This window comes from Balearica regulorum, chromosome 19 (genome assembly GCF_011004875.1).
Source record: "Balearica regulorum gibbericeps isolate bBalReg1 chromosome 19, bBalReg1.pri, whole genome shotgun sequence".
Classification (NCBI taxonomy): domain Eukaryota; kingdom Metazoa; phylum Chordata; class Aves; order Gruiformes; family Gruidae; genus Balearica; species Balearica regulorum.
Window position 1 is genome coordinate 5,441,595 of NC_046202.1, and position 14,928 is coordinate 5,456,522.

The following is a 14,928-nucleotide window of genomic DNA, read 5'->3' on the forward strand; positions in this document are numbered from 1 at the left end:
CCATCGCTCTGTGAACCCGCAGAGCACCGGGGCTGCCGGCTGGGGCTCCCGCCGCCACCATGGTGTCCCCCGAGGGGTTGGTGGCTGCGGCCGTGGTGCTCGCCGGCCTGGCCCTCCTGGCCTGGCACCTTTGGGCAGGGAGGCTGGAGGTGCCTGGAGACGGGGATGAGGAGGAAGAGGAGGGGATCCCCTTTGCCGCCGGGGATGGCTCGGGGCGCTGCCGGCTGCTGTGCAAGCCCTCGGCGCTGGCCCAGCACCTGGTGGGGAGCTTGGGGCGGTCGGCAGCGCTGCAGGGGGGCTGCTGGCCGTGGCCGTGCTGGCCCCAGCTCCAGATGCTGCGGCAGCTCCTGCAGCTGCCCGAGCCAGAGCCAGCGGTGGCCCGGGAGCTCCTGCAGCTGCCTGATGGCGGGCTGGTGGCCCTGGACTGGCTGGTGGGGCCACGGGGGGCCAGGGGTGGTGGGGGGGGGGCCCAGCCCCGTGCTGCTGCTCATCCCCAACGCCGCCGGGAAGGTGACGGGGGGGCTGCTGCAGCTGGGGCTGCGGGCGCTGGAGCGGGGCTTCGTCCCCGTCGTCTTCAACCGCCGGGGCCACAACGGCTGCCCCCTGACCACCCCCCGGCTCCAGCCCTTCGGGGACCCCGGGGACCTGCGGGAGGCAGTGACCTACCTGTGCTGCCGCTACCCCGCTGCCCTGCTGCTGGCTGTCAGCGAGGGCTCGGGCTCGGGGCTGCTGCTCGCCTACCTGGGGGAGAGCGGCTCCTCCAGCCGCCTGGCCGCCGCCGCCTGCCTCTCCCCTGTCTTCCGCGGCCGGGAGTGGTTCGAGGCTGGGATGCCCTGGCTCTACGAGTGGCCGCTGCTCCTGCACCTCAAGAGGGGACTCAGCAGGTCAGTGGGGTCCCTTGGGGTTGGGGGGGCTGGGAGGGGGGGGTGTCCTGGGAGCCCCTTGACCCTCCCTGGGTGATGGGGGGGGGTGTGCATGCAATGGGTGCTGCTGCCGGCGCGGGGGTGGAGGTGCTGACAGCAGCAAAACACGCTGGTTAATGAACACCAGCCTGGAGCCGGCTGCTGTGGGGCCAGTGCGGCCGCCATGTGCTCCCTGGCCCGGCACCTCAGGGTCCCCGGGCAGGGAGACTTGTCACCTCTGTGCTGCAGTGCTGGGTGGGATGGCAAAGCCCCTGCGCTGCGCTGAACCCAGGGGGATGCTGGGCAGGGCCGCCCGCCCCCGCACCACTGCTTGCCCCCAGCACCCAACACCCACCCCCAAGTGTCTGCCTGGGGGGGTTGGTAGGGGGGTGGGGGGCTGTGGCCACCAGCCCACGGCCAGGCAAAGGGGCTGTGGCAGCTGCCCCCCCCAGCTCAGCAGGCTGGGTGCCCGTTGTCCAACACGGCCGTGCTGGAGAAGGCCAAGTGCCGGCAGAGGCTGGGACGGGTGACAAACCGCCCGGTGCCAAGGCCTTGAGCAAGCGGCACCTCCCTGGGCAGTGCTGAGACTTTTTTTGGGGGGGGGGGGGGGGCGGCACAAAGGGCTCCTGCTGGTGGGCAAATGAGGGCCAAAAACACGCAGATAACCCCTGAAAGTTTGGGGCAACCAGGTGCCAGGTTTAGCCCCAGCAGAGCCCGGGTGGGTGCAGCCAGGTGGTGCTGGGGTGGGTGCCTGTCTGTTGGCTGGGGGGGGTACAGGGGGGTGGGGAGCAGGGTGTGTGTCTCCCCCCCCCCCCCCCCCCCCCGCCATTTCCCAATAGCCGTTGCAACTGCTGCTGTCACGGCAACGGCGCGAGTGCTGGCTGCCTCCTGTTGCCATGGTACCCGGGTTGGCGCAGGCTGCGCTATGGGGCCCCCCCAGCATCCCCGGCAACTGGCTGGGACGGGACCCCCCAAACCGGCTGCAGAGGGCGGCGGGGGGGGGGAGACTCGATGCCACCCCTCCCCGGTACCCGCGTGTGGGACCGTGGCCAGCACACGGCCTGCCCGCCTCGGCCCTCAGCCCACAGCGGCCGCCCCGTCCCCGCAGGTACGCGGGGTCCCTGGCCGAGGCGGTGGACGTGGACAGGCTGCTGGGCAGCCGCTCGCTGCGGGAGCTGGAGGAAGCCCTCTTCTGCCGGACCAAGAGCCACCCCACCAGCTGGGAGGCCTACTGGGAGCGCAACGAGCCCCTGCGCGACGCCGACGAGGTGGCCGTGCCGGTGCTGTGCCTCTGCAGCGCCGACGACCCCGTCCGCGGCCCCCCGGGCCGCAGTCTGCCCCTGGAGCTCTTCCGCAGCAGTCCCTACTTCTTCCTGCTGCTGACCCCGCGCGGGGGGCACTGCGGCTTCCCCCGGCGGGGACCGGGGCGCTGCTGGGGCCACGAGGCCGTGCTGGAGTACTTCAGGGCCATGGCCGAATTCCTGCGGGCGGAGGAGCGGAGGAAGGGGCTGCCGCGGCCCCGCAGGTGGGGGGGGTCCTGCCGTCGAGCCCCCCGTCTTCACCTGGCAGAGGTCCTACACCCGGTAGCCCCTGGGCTGGGTCCCGCACGCCGGGGGGGGCGGCTCAGAAAGGCAGGCAGACACTCCGTGTACTAAAATTACTTTATTACAGTTGATTTTTTTTTTTTTTAACATTTCCTTTGCTATGATACAAAGGATACTTACAAACAAAATATTACATATGACCTTATTTTTTTTCTCTTCTCTTATTTTCTGACAACTTGGTAACAGCTTTAAATGCACAATCTATACAATTAATACAGGTTATATATGAGCTATAATGTATGTTGAACCAGAAGAATACCAGAATACTGACAATATACTGTACATTAAGCCTTACCAGTTAGTGCTCGTGGCATTTTCTACAAGAAGGAAAACGCACACCTGTAGATTCACTCATACCAGCTGGTGCTACCAGACACAGAAGCAGGAAGGAGTTTAATTCCCCTAGTTAAGTCCTTCGTGGCCCATCACCATGGCGCTGGGCCTGGAAAGCTCAGACCAGTGTTCATAGTAAAACAGCAGATATGTGTGTGGGGTTTTTTTTTTTTTTCTTTTTTTTTTTTTTTTTCTAACTAACGCTCTGCGGCACAAAACCGCGCGGCCAGACGCCTTCCCCTGGCACCGCGGCAGCCAGGCTTTGCTAGACCTGGATGATGCCCCAGAGCAGACGGCCACGGCGCTGGGGCCGGGTGCTGGGTGAGCTCTTGTTGGGGAGCTGGACCTCCATACAGCGGAGGAGAGGAGGAGGAAAGGAAAAGCAGCAACAGCTTTGCTGTCATCAGTAGGCAGTTCTCAGGTTTGTGCAGGCGCCGAGGGGGAAAAGCAAGCCCAAGGCACGTCGCTCCCCTGGCACGACTCGGCCCCACCGTGGGGCTCGGCCCCCGGCCGCACGCAGGGCTCGTGCCCCGCAAAACCTCCGCGGGGTCGGGCAGCCGGCGGGGCTGGGAGCCGCCTTGCAGCTACCTGCTCGCCAGAAAAGGTTTGCTTTCGTTTTGCAGCCAAAGCTAGAGTTGTGTGGCTACAGGTGTGCACTTCCCCTCCTCCCGCCGTGCTCTACGTCGCACTGATAAGGTTACATTTTTATTTTTTTTATTTTTTTTTTTTTTAAAGCAACCAGCAAGTGAAGCGTTTTTAGTTGAGTGGCAAAAGATCTGGCATTTGCACAGAAGCTGCAAATGGAAAATAGCCATCCCCTCCTCCCACCCGCTGCATCCCAGCCCAGAAAATCCCTAATTGTTGGCGGAAGAAAAAAAAAAAACAAACCAAAAAAACCACAAAACCACAACATGGGTGGAGGAGAGGAAGGGGAGGGGGGACAGGTTGGAAAATACCAGGTTTGAGTTAACATTTCCATGACTTCACACAATGCTTGTGCAAAAAAGAAACAAAACAAAAACCCCCAAACAAATAAAAACCAAAACCAGAAACATGCTGGAAATAATGAAAACAAATGGAAAGTAATATATAAAATTAAAAATATAAATAGGATGTCTGGCTGACTGGTAGAAGAATAGGTCATTTAGGTTACAAAAAGGAATATACATTCAAGAGGCTCTGAACCCAGCGGGGTAACTGATGTTAAACTTGTGTTAATAGTTAGGCTAGAATTCTCAAGTTTGTCTTTAAAATCTTCACAATACAAGCAAGCTATTTTTAAAAAATATACACTATACACACCTCACACAGCTTCTCCTATCCGTATTACACACGTTACGCTACCCTCCCATCCACTAAACCAAGGGGGTTCCCACGGCGAAGGTTCGCGGGGTGGGTCCCCCCCCGTCCCGACCCCCCATCCCGAGGCGTCGGTGGGGCAGCGATGGCTGCAGAGCCCCAGGCAGGTCGCTCGACCCTCCACATCTCACCACAAACCTTCTCAAGCATTTACAAGTCACCAAAGGGCTGTAGCCTTTTATGTTATACACACTTCACTTTGTAATGTTAATTATTTACATCAGGGCTGCTCCCCCCCCCCCCCCCCCCCCCCCAATCTTTTAGCTGTTTCTAGGCAGGTAAAAAACTGTTCCTGTTCCAAGCAAGCAGGGGAAGAGCTGCGGGGGGTTAGGAGGGAAGAAAAGCTGAAGAAAGGAAGGGGGTGGTTTGCTTGCCAGAAGCCAAACCCGTACTCGCACGTTTGCCTCTCCTTCTCTGATCCTCGAATCCCTACAGGCTCCCGTCCCCTCCGACCTCCGGGACAACCAGACCTGGCGCGCACGGCCTCACCGGCACTCAAACTCCTCTGCTCGCAGCTTCCCGGGACGCTCAGCAAAGCTACTCTCGACTTGCAGACTTGCCTCTGCCGCAAGACAAGGAGCACAGGTCCTTGCTTCATCCCGAGGAAGCGCGGAGGGGGGAGCCCACCCCTCACGTAGCGGCGGGTCTTGCAGCGCAAGCCAGCCGGGGCAGGGACACCGAGACCCCCCACGAGCCACCGCATCGCACCCACAAACTCGCCCTCCGCAGCCACCACCGGCTGCGGTCGGGCTCTGCCGGAGCTGTGCAAAAGCAGCGGCGACGTACTTCAGCTCGTTAACAACCCTGTGCTGATTTCTAAACTCTGCTGAGCTCAGAGTTGCCATAGAAATGTGTGATCCTGGCGCTAAAAGCAGGCAACGATCTTAAATGAAAGTCTGTTGGGTTTTTTTTGGTTGGGTTTTTTTTTTTTTTTGTTTTTCCTCCAGTAGGTTTAGATGATCTCAGGTTTAAGACAAAAGCAATCAGAAGGGGAAAACATCATTTCTAGAGAGGTTGAAAAATATAGCGATAAGCCGGTGTTAAACTGCAGCAAAGAACCTGAACTCGGTTCCCATCGAGTTTAGCCCCAGAGAAAGCTCGAAGCCACCGCTCCGTCCCTCGCACTGCCACCGCGCAGCACACGACAGCGAACGCGGACAACCCGGCTGAAGGCTGGAAGCAGAACTGCCCGGGCGAGCGGCTGTGGCCCCCCCCCAGCCCTCCTGCCCCCTCGGCTGCTGCCCCTCCCCAGCTCACAACATTTAAGCACAATTCCTTACAGCATCACTTTGACAACTCCCGGGGATTAGATGCATGCTGAACTACGACTTGCAATTACAGTAGCTTTTTGCTAGCTGGCACATACCGTTATCTATAAATTTTAGTACAAAAACTTAAAAAATACAGAAACTAGGTCAATTTGTTAACTACATATTTACAGATAATTACAATTCTTTTCACTCACAATAATTAAACTAATTGTCAGTGAAAATTCAAACTGTGCATGTTCTGAGGTACCCGTACTCAAGGGTGGGGAGCGGGGCAGGGGACCGGAGGGGCGAGGCGGCGGGGAAGATCCCCCCGGGTTTGTTCACATCCATGGGGGCAACGCTCGCCCCCCCCCCCCCCCCCCAGTTACTGGTTCCCGGACTCAGTGTGTGCACTCAGAGAAAGCGAGAAGAGAGGGAACCGATGTTGGGTTGGTATTTTTTTTTCCCTAGAACATGGCTTTAGGATGTTTTGAGAACGCCAGACGGGTGCAAAGCCAACAGTCACGTACCAAACTGCCTTCCTTCCCCCCCAGAGGAGCCATCAGGTGAAGTGCAAGTATCGAGACCCACAGCTCGGTGGTTAAGGTGCTTGTTTGCCGGCAAATCCGATTTACCAAGTCCCTCTCTAGCTGACAAAGGCCTTTCGTCCCCAGCAAAGCCCGAGCTGAGGGGCAGAGCCGGGATGCAGCAGGCAGCGTCACGGCCCCGGCGAGCTGAACCTCGCTGTGCAACAGGCACCGGGGTTATCGGCTGCCACCGTTCCCGGTGGGGTGATGTTTACTATAACCACTAGATCTATCAGCTTTTTTCTTCTTTTTTTTTTTTTTTTTTGCTGTGAACAGCTACCCACAACCCTCCGAAGCGCCTCACACGTATTTCTCAACAGACTCTGGCTCAATCAACTCGTAAAAGTGCAAACTGAGACAAACACAGCAGAGGGACACCGACCAACGTCCCTGTCTGGGTATCACCACTCCTCCAACCTTGGCCCGTGGCTCTGGGCTCACTGCCGGCCAGCACCGGGCTTGGAACGTCCTACGGGCAGGAGCACACCTAAAGATGACACTACTCCTTCTGAAAGGGTAAGGATGTCCCAACCAAACCCAAGCCTCTCCTAAAAAAAAAAAAAACCTTGCCAAGAGACCTTGCAAAAGGGATGGGGGGGGGAAATTGCCTCCAAATTCTCTAATAGCACAAAGAGGAGAGCCCGTGGTTGGCATGCTGCTGGGCTGGCTGGGCTTCCCCGCAGGGTAAATATCACAGCTGGATGTACAGTTGTGACTTGACACATGCAAGGCTCGTTTATCCCCCAAACTGCCAGACGTTTCACTAAGGTGGGGTCTTGCAGAGGACAAAGGAGGTTAGACGGGTCTTCACAGCTTGAGGAGCTTGTCGTGTCCAGCATGGCACTCACCCCTCTGCCGTCAGAAAGACCAGGGCAAGATTTACTAGAAACACAGAGCAAGCACCCAGGAGAAGAACAAGGCTGTTCTCTGCTTACTGGACTCAAGTAACAGCACACACACCCCTCAGCAAAGAATGGACCAACAGTGTCTGCATGTGCGTATATACACACGTACGTATGTGCTGTACACACATACACACACCTATCTTTTACATCTTCCAATTCAGCTTCTCCTTTGATCCTCCACACAACCTGCTCTAGCTATTAGACACGCACAAATGTAGACAGTGTTCAGTTAGCGGCGGCTGGAACTCAGGAATGCCAAAGGTTAGCGCCGGTGCAGCGTGCCAAGACCGTGCCGGGCTTGTGATCTTTCGTGGCGAGACGCAGCTGGGGACTCTGAGCTCAGCCTGCTGAGCACTTCACCGGCCCACTCACCGCCTCCCCAGCAGATCGGTACGGTGCCTCAACCGCTTTCCTATCGCTGTACCATCTTGTTTTCTTCTCTGCTGTCTTCTGACTTTCTGATACCCTCTGGGAGCTCTCTCCTTCACAGCACACCCATAGCAGCTAGCCTACTCTCCCACACCCCAGAAAAAGAAAGCTACAATTAGCAGGGCAGGATTTAAGTGAGGATTTTTGACTGCGTTCAGCCCCAGCACGGCTTGTGCAGATGTACATGCACTTGGCCTAGAGAGCCTGGCTGCAGGGGTTGCTTTTGCTCACGAACAGGAGCACTAAAGAACAGCAAAACTGAAGTGCCCTGACAGAAATGCACAGCATGAGGTGTGTGTGCACGTATACCCACACACACGTACATACAGAGTATATAAATATATACAAATGAGATACCATATATATATCCAGAGAGATGTGCGTATTCAACAGAGTAATGGTAGACAGTGGTACAATACAATTTATTGCCTCTCAAGAAATGGCACGTAAGCAGGGTCAAGGGGGCAGAGCAGCCCGAAGCGCGAGGAGCCCGTCCCTGGGGGGTTAATAAACAGCATCAGCCCGGAGGGACCAGGGCGCACCCCGTGCTGGTTACAGCTAGCGTGCAGTGCACCTTCTTCCAGAGCAGGAGGGCTGGGTGGGATACAGAGCGATGCCAGCCTGGCCCCAGAGCCAGGCAAGGAACGGCTACAGGGAATTTTCTGTGGAAAGCTCGGTATCGTACCACATTTATTTCTTCAACCCCTTTGAAGCTCACAGGCTTGGAGCAAATGCAGGTGAAACAGAGCTGGGCTCCATTTCAGCGCTGCATCCGAGGAAGAAAGCACATAGAGTTCAACATGGGAGGGAGAGGTGGCTGCTGACTCCCTGGGACCACGGAAAATGAGAAAAGCGGTCCCTTTTCACTGATTTTAATTAAATAAAAGCAAAAGAAATTCATATTGGAAAGAGGTGAAAATGCCGGCTCCTCTGTTTTTTTCATCTGTGGGCTAAATAAACTACATCAGAACTTTAGGTCTTTGCAAAGGGGAGAGAAAAATAACCACAGAATAAGAGATTTCAGGGGTCAAGCTGGTGATTTGAAAATACTGCAATAAAGTTTGCAAAGTAGTCCACACAGAAGAGTTTCCCCAGTGTTAAATACAAACATAAAAGATGTAAAAGAACATCTTTGCTGAGGTACTGGAGTTTACAGATTACAGTATTTTTAAAACCAAAGTTAGGGCATGACTGCAACGAGTACAATACGGAGTAATTAGTCTTACTTTTAAAAATAGAGTTTGCAAACTGATTCAGAGTGTTTGCGTCTCTCTAGCGTATTTTGTAGTTGTTTATGTATCTCAGATATATACCCGAGATACATTAAAATTCTCAACACCAAGGGCCTCCCTCATAGACCTCCAAGGCACAGCCTGACCCTGAGTCCCTCTGGCTACAGCTGCGTAATGGGGCGTTTTCTCTCGAAATCAGGCTTGTTTGGGACAGCTTCCTTCCCCCACGTACACACAGGGACACACACATTTAGACCAGTTGATCTGAATCAGTTTTTGCAAACTATTTTAATTAAAATATTAACTTGTTGGAATAGTCCAGGTCTGCACATGATATACATGTAAAAATGGTTACTACACAATTCTTTTTGAATACAAAAAAAGCCAATATGGGATAGCCATCATTTGGATTCAGCATTCAGTCATGCTTGACATTACACAAAGAGATGGGTTGAGAGAATTCTGTTGAAGTAGCTCATTTTAAGCCAGAGACTTTGACCAAATTCAAACCATAACAGAAGCAAAAGAATGAACCCACTGAACTTGCAGGTATAGCCTGTCCCCACTGTCGCTGCTGCTGTTTGGGATAGAGGAGCTGAACTTCAAAACGCTGTGTTAGCACCATGCTCTGGGCACACCCTCCACGCTCACATGGTAAATCCCAGTACAATTTTGGCCTTTCATTTCATTTTTGTCTTTCTTTCTAACCCCAGGAAAATACAGGTACCTTTCCTAAATCAGTTTTGCTGCATTTCAACAACATTGCAATGCAAAAGAATGACCCCAGAACATCCAATTCCACATAAAAAAAACATAGCAGAGGAAAGGACAGGACAAGGTCACAGTCACCACTTGCCCCAGGGGGGCAACCAGAATCACCTCTGTGGGACCACTGCCTCATCCCAGGCTTCTGTCAACTGTTAGTACTACAAAGCTCCTTACTAAGGGGCTGCTCAAACATATTTTGGTAGAGCTTCCATCTTCGATTAGAGTGATATGCTACATCAAGATGCTAGAAATCCTAGTTGGATTCACCGGACACTGGCAGAGAGTTAAGGATTGGGAGTGGATGTTAATTTAGCTAACGAAAGAACATCGCCCTGTTGAGAGTACTGAACAGCAGCGAGACACTATTTACTATATAAATATGTCACATGGACAAACACATTCGGAAAACCTTGCTTTTGAGCCCTATAAACATATTAAAGGCAAATCCTAGAGTTAGCAGCTAGTGTTTTCTTCAAGATGATTAGTGTGCAAGGAAAAACATTTACAAAGAACCCTGGCCGGTCAGTCCCCAAGACAGAAATCTTTGCCTCAAGCCAAACTTCATCTACCTGCTCTTCCCCTACCCCCCAGTGACCCAGACTGCCCTGGCACCGGCACAAGAGCACGGGGGCATCTCCAGTTCCCAGCACTAAGGGATGACACGATGCCACAAAGTCACTCAGTTAACGAGACTCCCTGATCCCTTTACCACCGTATGGATTTCACAACCTCCTTTTGCTTCCTTTCAGTAGTACAGCAGCTCCAACGAGCCTCTGGAAGTAGTGCCTTCTCGCATGGTGTGATACGCTGCCAAAATATCACAGCATCTCAAGGGACTGTAAAAGTTGTGAAGTATTGCAGCAACGAAAAATAATAAAAAGGAGCCTCACATGCAGCAAGATCTACAGTGGTGATGTGGGTTAGTCATCAGCTGGGAAAGAGTCATTGGCTCAGCTCCTCCTGGTACACTGTGGCAACTAAACATTTAAACAGTTGGCTACAACTCTACATGTAAACAGGAAATTGCAACAAGCCAAAAAGGTAATAAATTGGTGGATGTAGTGTAATAATGAAAAACCCGATCAATGGCATTTTGTGACTATGGCATCCTTCACAATACCTCTGGCATTTGAGACTGATTGGCTGAAAGTCTAACATTTCTGAATGGAGCAAAAAGGACTACGCTGGGCTCCAAGAATTATTCTGATGCTTAGCTAAAATGAGATGTCACAGTATTAGCTGTACAAGTGCATTACTTAACGCTCCTCTGCCCAACCTCATCTGAGCTACCAGCAGCACAGTCAGGGAGTGCCAAAGCAGGAATACAATTTCAAACATTTCTAGCCTGTTCCCTCCAGACAGGTTTACCTACACAGTTCTCGGGAAGCTGACCAGTGCCTTCTTAGAGAACGTCACTTCTTACACGACACGGAGCGGGCACTTGGGTAGAAGGGCCCTGCTGAGCCCTGGTGTCTCCCAGCCTCTCTTCTCACCCTTCTTCCTCACCTACAAGTCTTTGAAAATGCCTCTTAGCAAAGGCAATACCCTAGAAATGTATCCAATTTAATGACAAATAAAAATGGAACAGAAGATCCAGCTGTTCCTCCCCCGGATGGTGGTTTAAAGGCAGCTCGCCTGGTTTTTGCAGGGTGGCAGTTCGAAATTTATGGACATGGGAGGAGGTCTCCATTCTCTCTCAGACTTCCTATGGATGGCGTGACGAGGGCAGTCTGAGGCCCTTCTGTCCTGTCAGTGTGACGACCACCAGCCAACTCTTCTGACTAATTGCATATATTTCTCAGACGCCCTCCCAAGACCCCTCCAAAAAGTAAAAAACAACAACAACAAAAAAAACCAAAAAACCACCCCCCCAACCCCTGCAGCCAAATACTATGACATCCCAGTTAGTAAACACAAAACGTAATGCTTTACAAAATGAATACAATATTCCATGTGCACCCAGCTTCCACACGTCAGCACCGCACTGAGGAGGCTGCTGGGCTGGTGTCTGTAGGCAGTTTCTGTTGGCAGACAGCTCCAGTGGAATTGCCACCCTCAGTTATTGTTTAAGTTATGTATAAGACATGTGTGAACCATTGGATATTTGTGAAGTAACACTTGTGCTCCTGCTCATGCCCTGTTCCGTCCGTCCCCCAGAAGCTGTCCGCCTCAGAGCCTGGGGGCTGTTGCGGACCCCTATCGCACTACTTCGAGGTACCCCCTGCATGGGCCCCGAGGGGTGACCCCATGGCTGGGGTCCACCTTGCATTGGATGGCCCCAAGCTTGTGGTGGGCCACCCATGGGATGACCCCAGTGAGGTCCTGCACCCCCAGTAGGATTGTGGGACCAGCCAGAAGCTCCCGGGTAGCTGTGGCTGAACGCCTCGGGGGAGAGATTAGAAAGAACCATATTACTAAAACCTAGCCTCATGCTTTCTGAGTCAAAGGCTTCGATCTCGCGAGCTTGACGCTCCAGCAGGCTTCGTATCCGTTCGGTACGCTCGTTCTGCAATGCCAGCATCTCCTCCTCAATCTAGGAAGGAAAAAAGAAGAGACAGTCTGTAGTAGCAGGACTCCTTTACAGGCATGGCCTCAAGTCTTGTAACAGCAAGCTAACGAGGAACCTTCTCCCCATGTTTCTACATGAGACTGGATCTAGATCACATGTCCACTGACACAATCTGTTCTGAATGCAGAGGGTAAGTCCCATCGACCTGCATGTGCCAAAGCATGGTGAACCCCAGTTGGAGGGTCTTGGTCCCTGTTCCCTGGTGATTACAGAAGTTTTAGGGGTGCAAAGCCAAAGTTTGCAGTGATACTAACAGCTTGATATTGGTTAATCTTTTAAAATGCAGCAAAATCTACAGCTTCCATAAAAGCCTACTGAGAAAGCACCTTCAGATACAGCCAAGCACAGTGCCTATACAGTCAGATACCTGCCAACACAGCTTAACGTGACCATTACTGTTTATAGCTGAATGTGATGATGACAACTGCCATTTTCTCCAGGATTCAATATATGAGCCCACATTCAGCTTCCTCTCCAATGTTCACTGGCCAGATTTTCTTAGCTCATGTTTATCACCTCCTATCTACCCCTTTCCTAAATTGGTTTCTCATATTTCATTACCCTGATACTTTCTCCAGGGTGTGTGGCTGAAGAAAGTAGGCTGCAATGTTTGAATTGTGTGGCAGATTATTACCTAGATGATATGCAAGCTGGCAACTCCAATTTCTTCCCTGTAACACTGTTCCAAATCAGTTTCCAACGGTACTTTGGTAGGGGCACAGGGATCAGCTCTCTAAGTACAGAAAACATGGGACTATGGCCTCCTGACACCCATCAGACAGCGATGAAAGCCTTTCTTATTGAAATCTTTGCAGTCAGGTGGAGAACCAAAGAATCATTCCATTATCTTCTTGCCAGCACTGAAAAAGCTACTTTCGGCCTCGGTGAAAAAGACCAAATGTGTAAAAAGCAGCAGCCAAGACTTTTAGCATAGCTTACTGGCATCTCCCCTGCTGTCAGCAGCAACGCAGCCAAGAGGTGTTATCTTGGTCTGTGCTGAAGGTACTGGGCAGAGCGCTGTACTTGTAAGCACTCTCTTGCCTTAGTCAGGGAATATGCAAAGTGATTTCATCTGGAATTTAGGAAACAATCTGCTCCAGCATGAGTCATCTCCTGAGCCATTTGGGGCTTTCAGAAACAGCCTTATCCACTTGCCTGGTTCTTAGCGCTAGGTGAGTGACACTGACTCTCTCCGCAGAGCGGCCCTGCTCACTCCTGCTGAAAGCCAAGCAGTGGTCAGCTGGCTTGGAAAAGGCAGAAGAGGAAGAAGATGCCTTCTCTGATGTCAGCTCTTTAAAATGCTCCACTTGTTTTTTCCAGTCCTGCCATCTAAGCAGAATCCTCCTCTTCCTTTTACAAAACTATAGTGTCTTCAGCATGTCCAGCTGCTCAGTTTTCAGGCTTTGCGACAGCGTAACACACAGGACTTAGTGGGACTGAACTTCACAGAAAGGTATGCCTAACACACCGCATTGAAATGACATCACTTAGAAATGACTTCAGGATGCAGGACTCTGAAGATGAGGTGTCTGAGGCATGTGGGAAGGAAATGAGTAAATTCTGAAGTCTTTTAAAGACACTCTTGGGACATGCTCATTACTGGTGCAACACAAACAACATAGCATCAGGGTATAGATTGTACAGTGCCTCTGTCACTGGCACTTAAAGGCTGCGCATTGATGGGGCTGGCGACTCCCTCCTTAGCCTAAGTCAGACACGTAGGCTCTGGTGAGTTACTATGGTGATGGGCACCATCAGAAATAAAGAGCACTGTGCTGAGAAGGAAGCAGAGTCCTATGCACACCCTAACTTCTGGAATCTGGTTTATTACTGAACATCAGGGACTGACTTTGCCACAGGCTATGTATATATTTGTGAATATAAATTCAGACATTCATCTTGCGTACATACCTGCCCTTTCTCTGGCTGCCAGGTTCAGTTAGCACGTGCAAGCAAACACCAGGTGACATCGCTGAGCAACCCACACCAGAATATTTGCAACTCTTAATTCTTACAAAACCAGAACTCTCCCCTCCCCCCCAAAGAATACCCCTGCAAGAGGAGGATGCATCTACCTTTGCACCCTCATTTTCCCTCAGTGAATATAACCCCAGGAAGAAAGAGAGTCTCATCGCTGGTCCCTGACTGAGTTGCAATGCACTAGCACTGCACGTATTGCTAAATAAAGGCTCCCACCTATGGAAACTGAAGGACCATTTGCTATTCTGATGCAGTAGTCACATAGGGACACACAGAGCACACAAACACACACAGAAAAAATAGGCTAGGTCTTAATTTTATCATTTTTTAAAATGATCTAGCATTGATAAGCTTCCTATCACCATTACTGATGCCAAACGCTTTGCGGGAGCTTTCCACGCACAGAGACTTCAATCCGGTCCACACTGACAGACTTACACATTATTACTATTGGTTGATGTGCGTTTCCTCAAGTCACTGGCCTCACTTCCACGTTTAACCTAACACTATGTGCAGTGCAACACATGCTGCTCCCACAGAGAAGGAGAAATGACCAGCAGCGGGCTTGCAGGGACATATTTCTTCCCAGAGCTCTTGGCAGCCCGTGCCGCCAGAGGGCAATGCACTCCCGGCACAAACACACACCCAAATGAAGGGCTGTGACGGGAGCTGTCCTCTTCTTCTGGACAGAAGCAAAATAACTAGTGATGGGGTCTAAAGACAGGTATTACACATGTGAGTGCCTCACGGGAACTCTTGTTTTCACAAATTCAGATAATTCCAGAGATTCACGTCTAATTGCAGGAGACCAAAAGCACAACAGGACTGTGCTGTGTTCTCGGAGATGCTCCCTCGGCTGACCATGAGGTGGAGCAGTTTTATTCCGACGAAGGCCCTCTATCAGCCCAGCATGCATCTGTTAGCCTCTGGGAGAAGTGAAGTGTGAAGAACCTCTAGGCCACAGAGTAATTGCCCTGATTTAATAATCGCCGATCAGCAAAGTTGGGAAC

At 52.3% G+C, this 14,928-nt stretch overlaps 2 protein-coding genes across 3 annotated transcripts in view; one reads left to right on the plus strand and one right to left on the minus strand.

The window, feature by feature from the left end:
- Window positions 1-6: 6 nt before the first annotated feature.
- On the plus strand, window positions 7-11,231 carry ABHD15 (abhydrolase domain containing 15). Its single transcript, XM_075771667.1, is given in 4 exon segments — window positions 7-460; window positions 462-884; window positions 2,011-2,425; window positions 2,427-11,231. Coding segments are annotated over 4 exon segments (1,302 nt in total). The 5' UTR covers window positions 7-59; the 3' UTR covers window positions 2,490-11,231.
- Window positions 3,542-14,928, minus strand: part of TAOK1 (TAO kinase 1) — a 74,190-nt gene continuing 62,803 nt past the window's right edge. For both annotated transcript variants that reach the window (XM_075771665.1, XM_075771666.1), the window contains exon 20: window positions 3,542-11,902. In XM_075771665.1, the coding sequence (XP_075627780.1) occupies window positions 11,441-11,902 (462 nt within the window). In that variant the 3' untranslated portion in view covers window positions 3,542-11,440. The remainder of the gene's footprint in view (window positions 11,903-14,928) is intronic.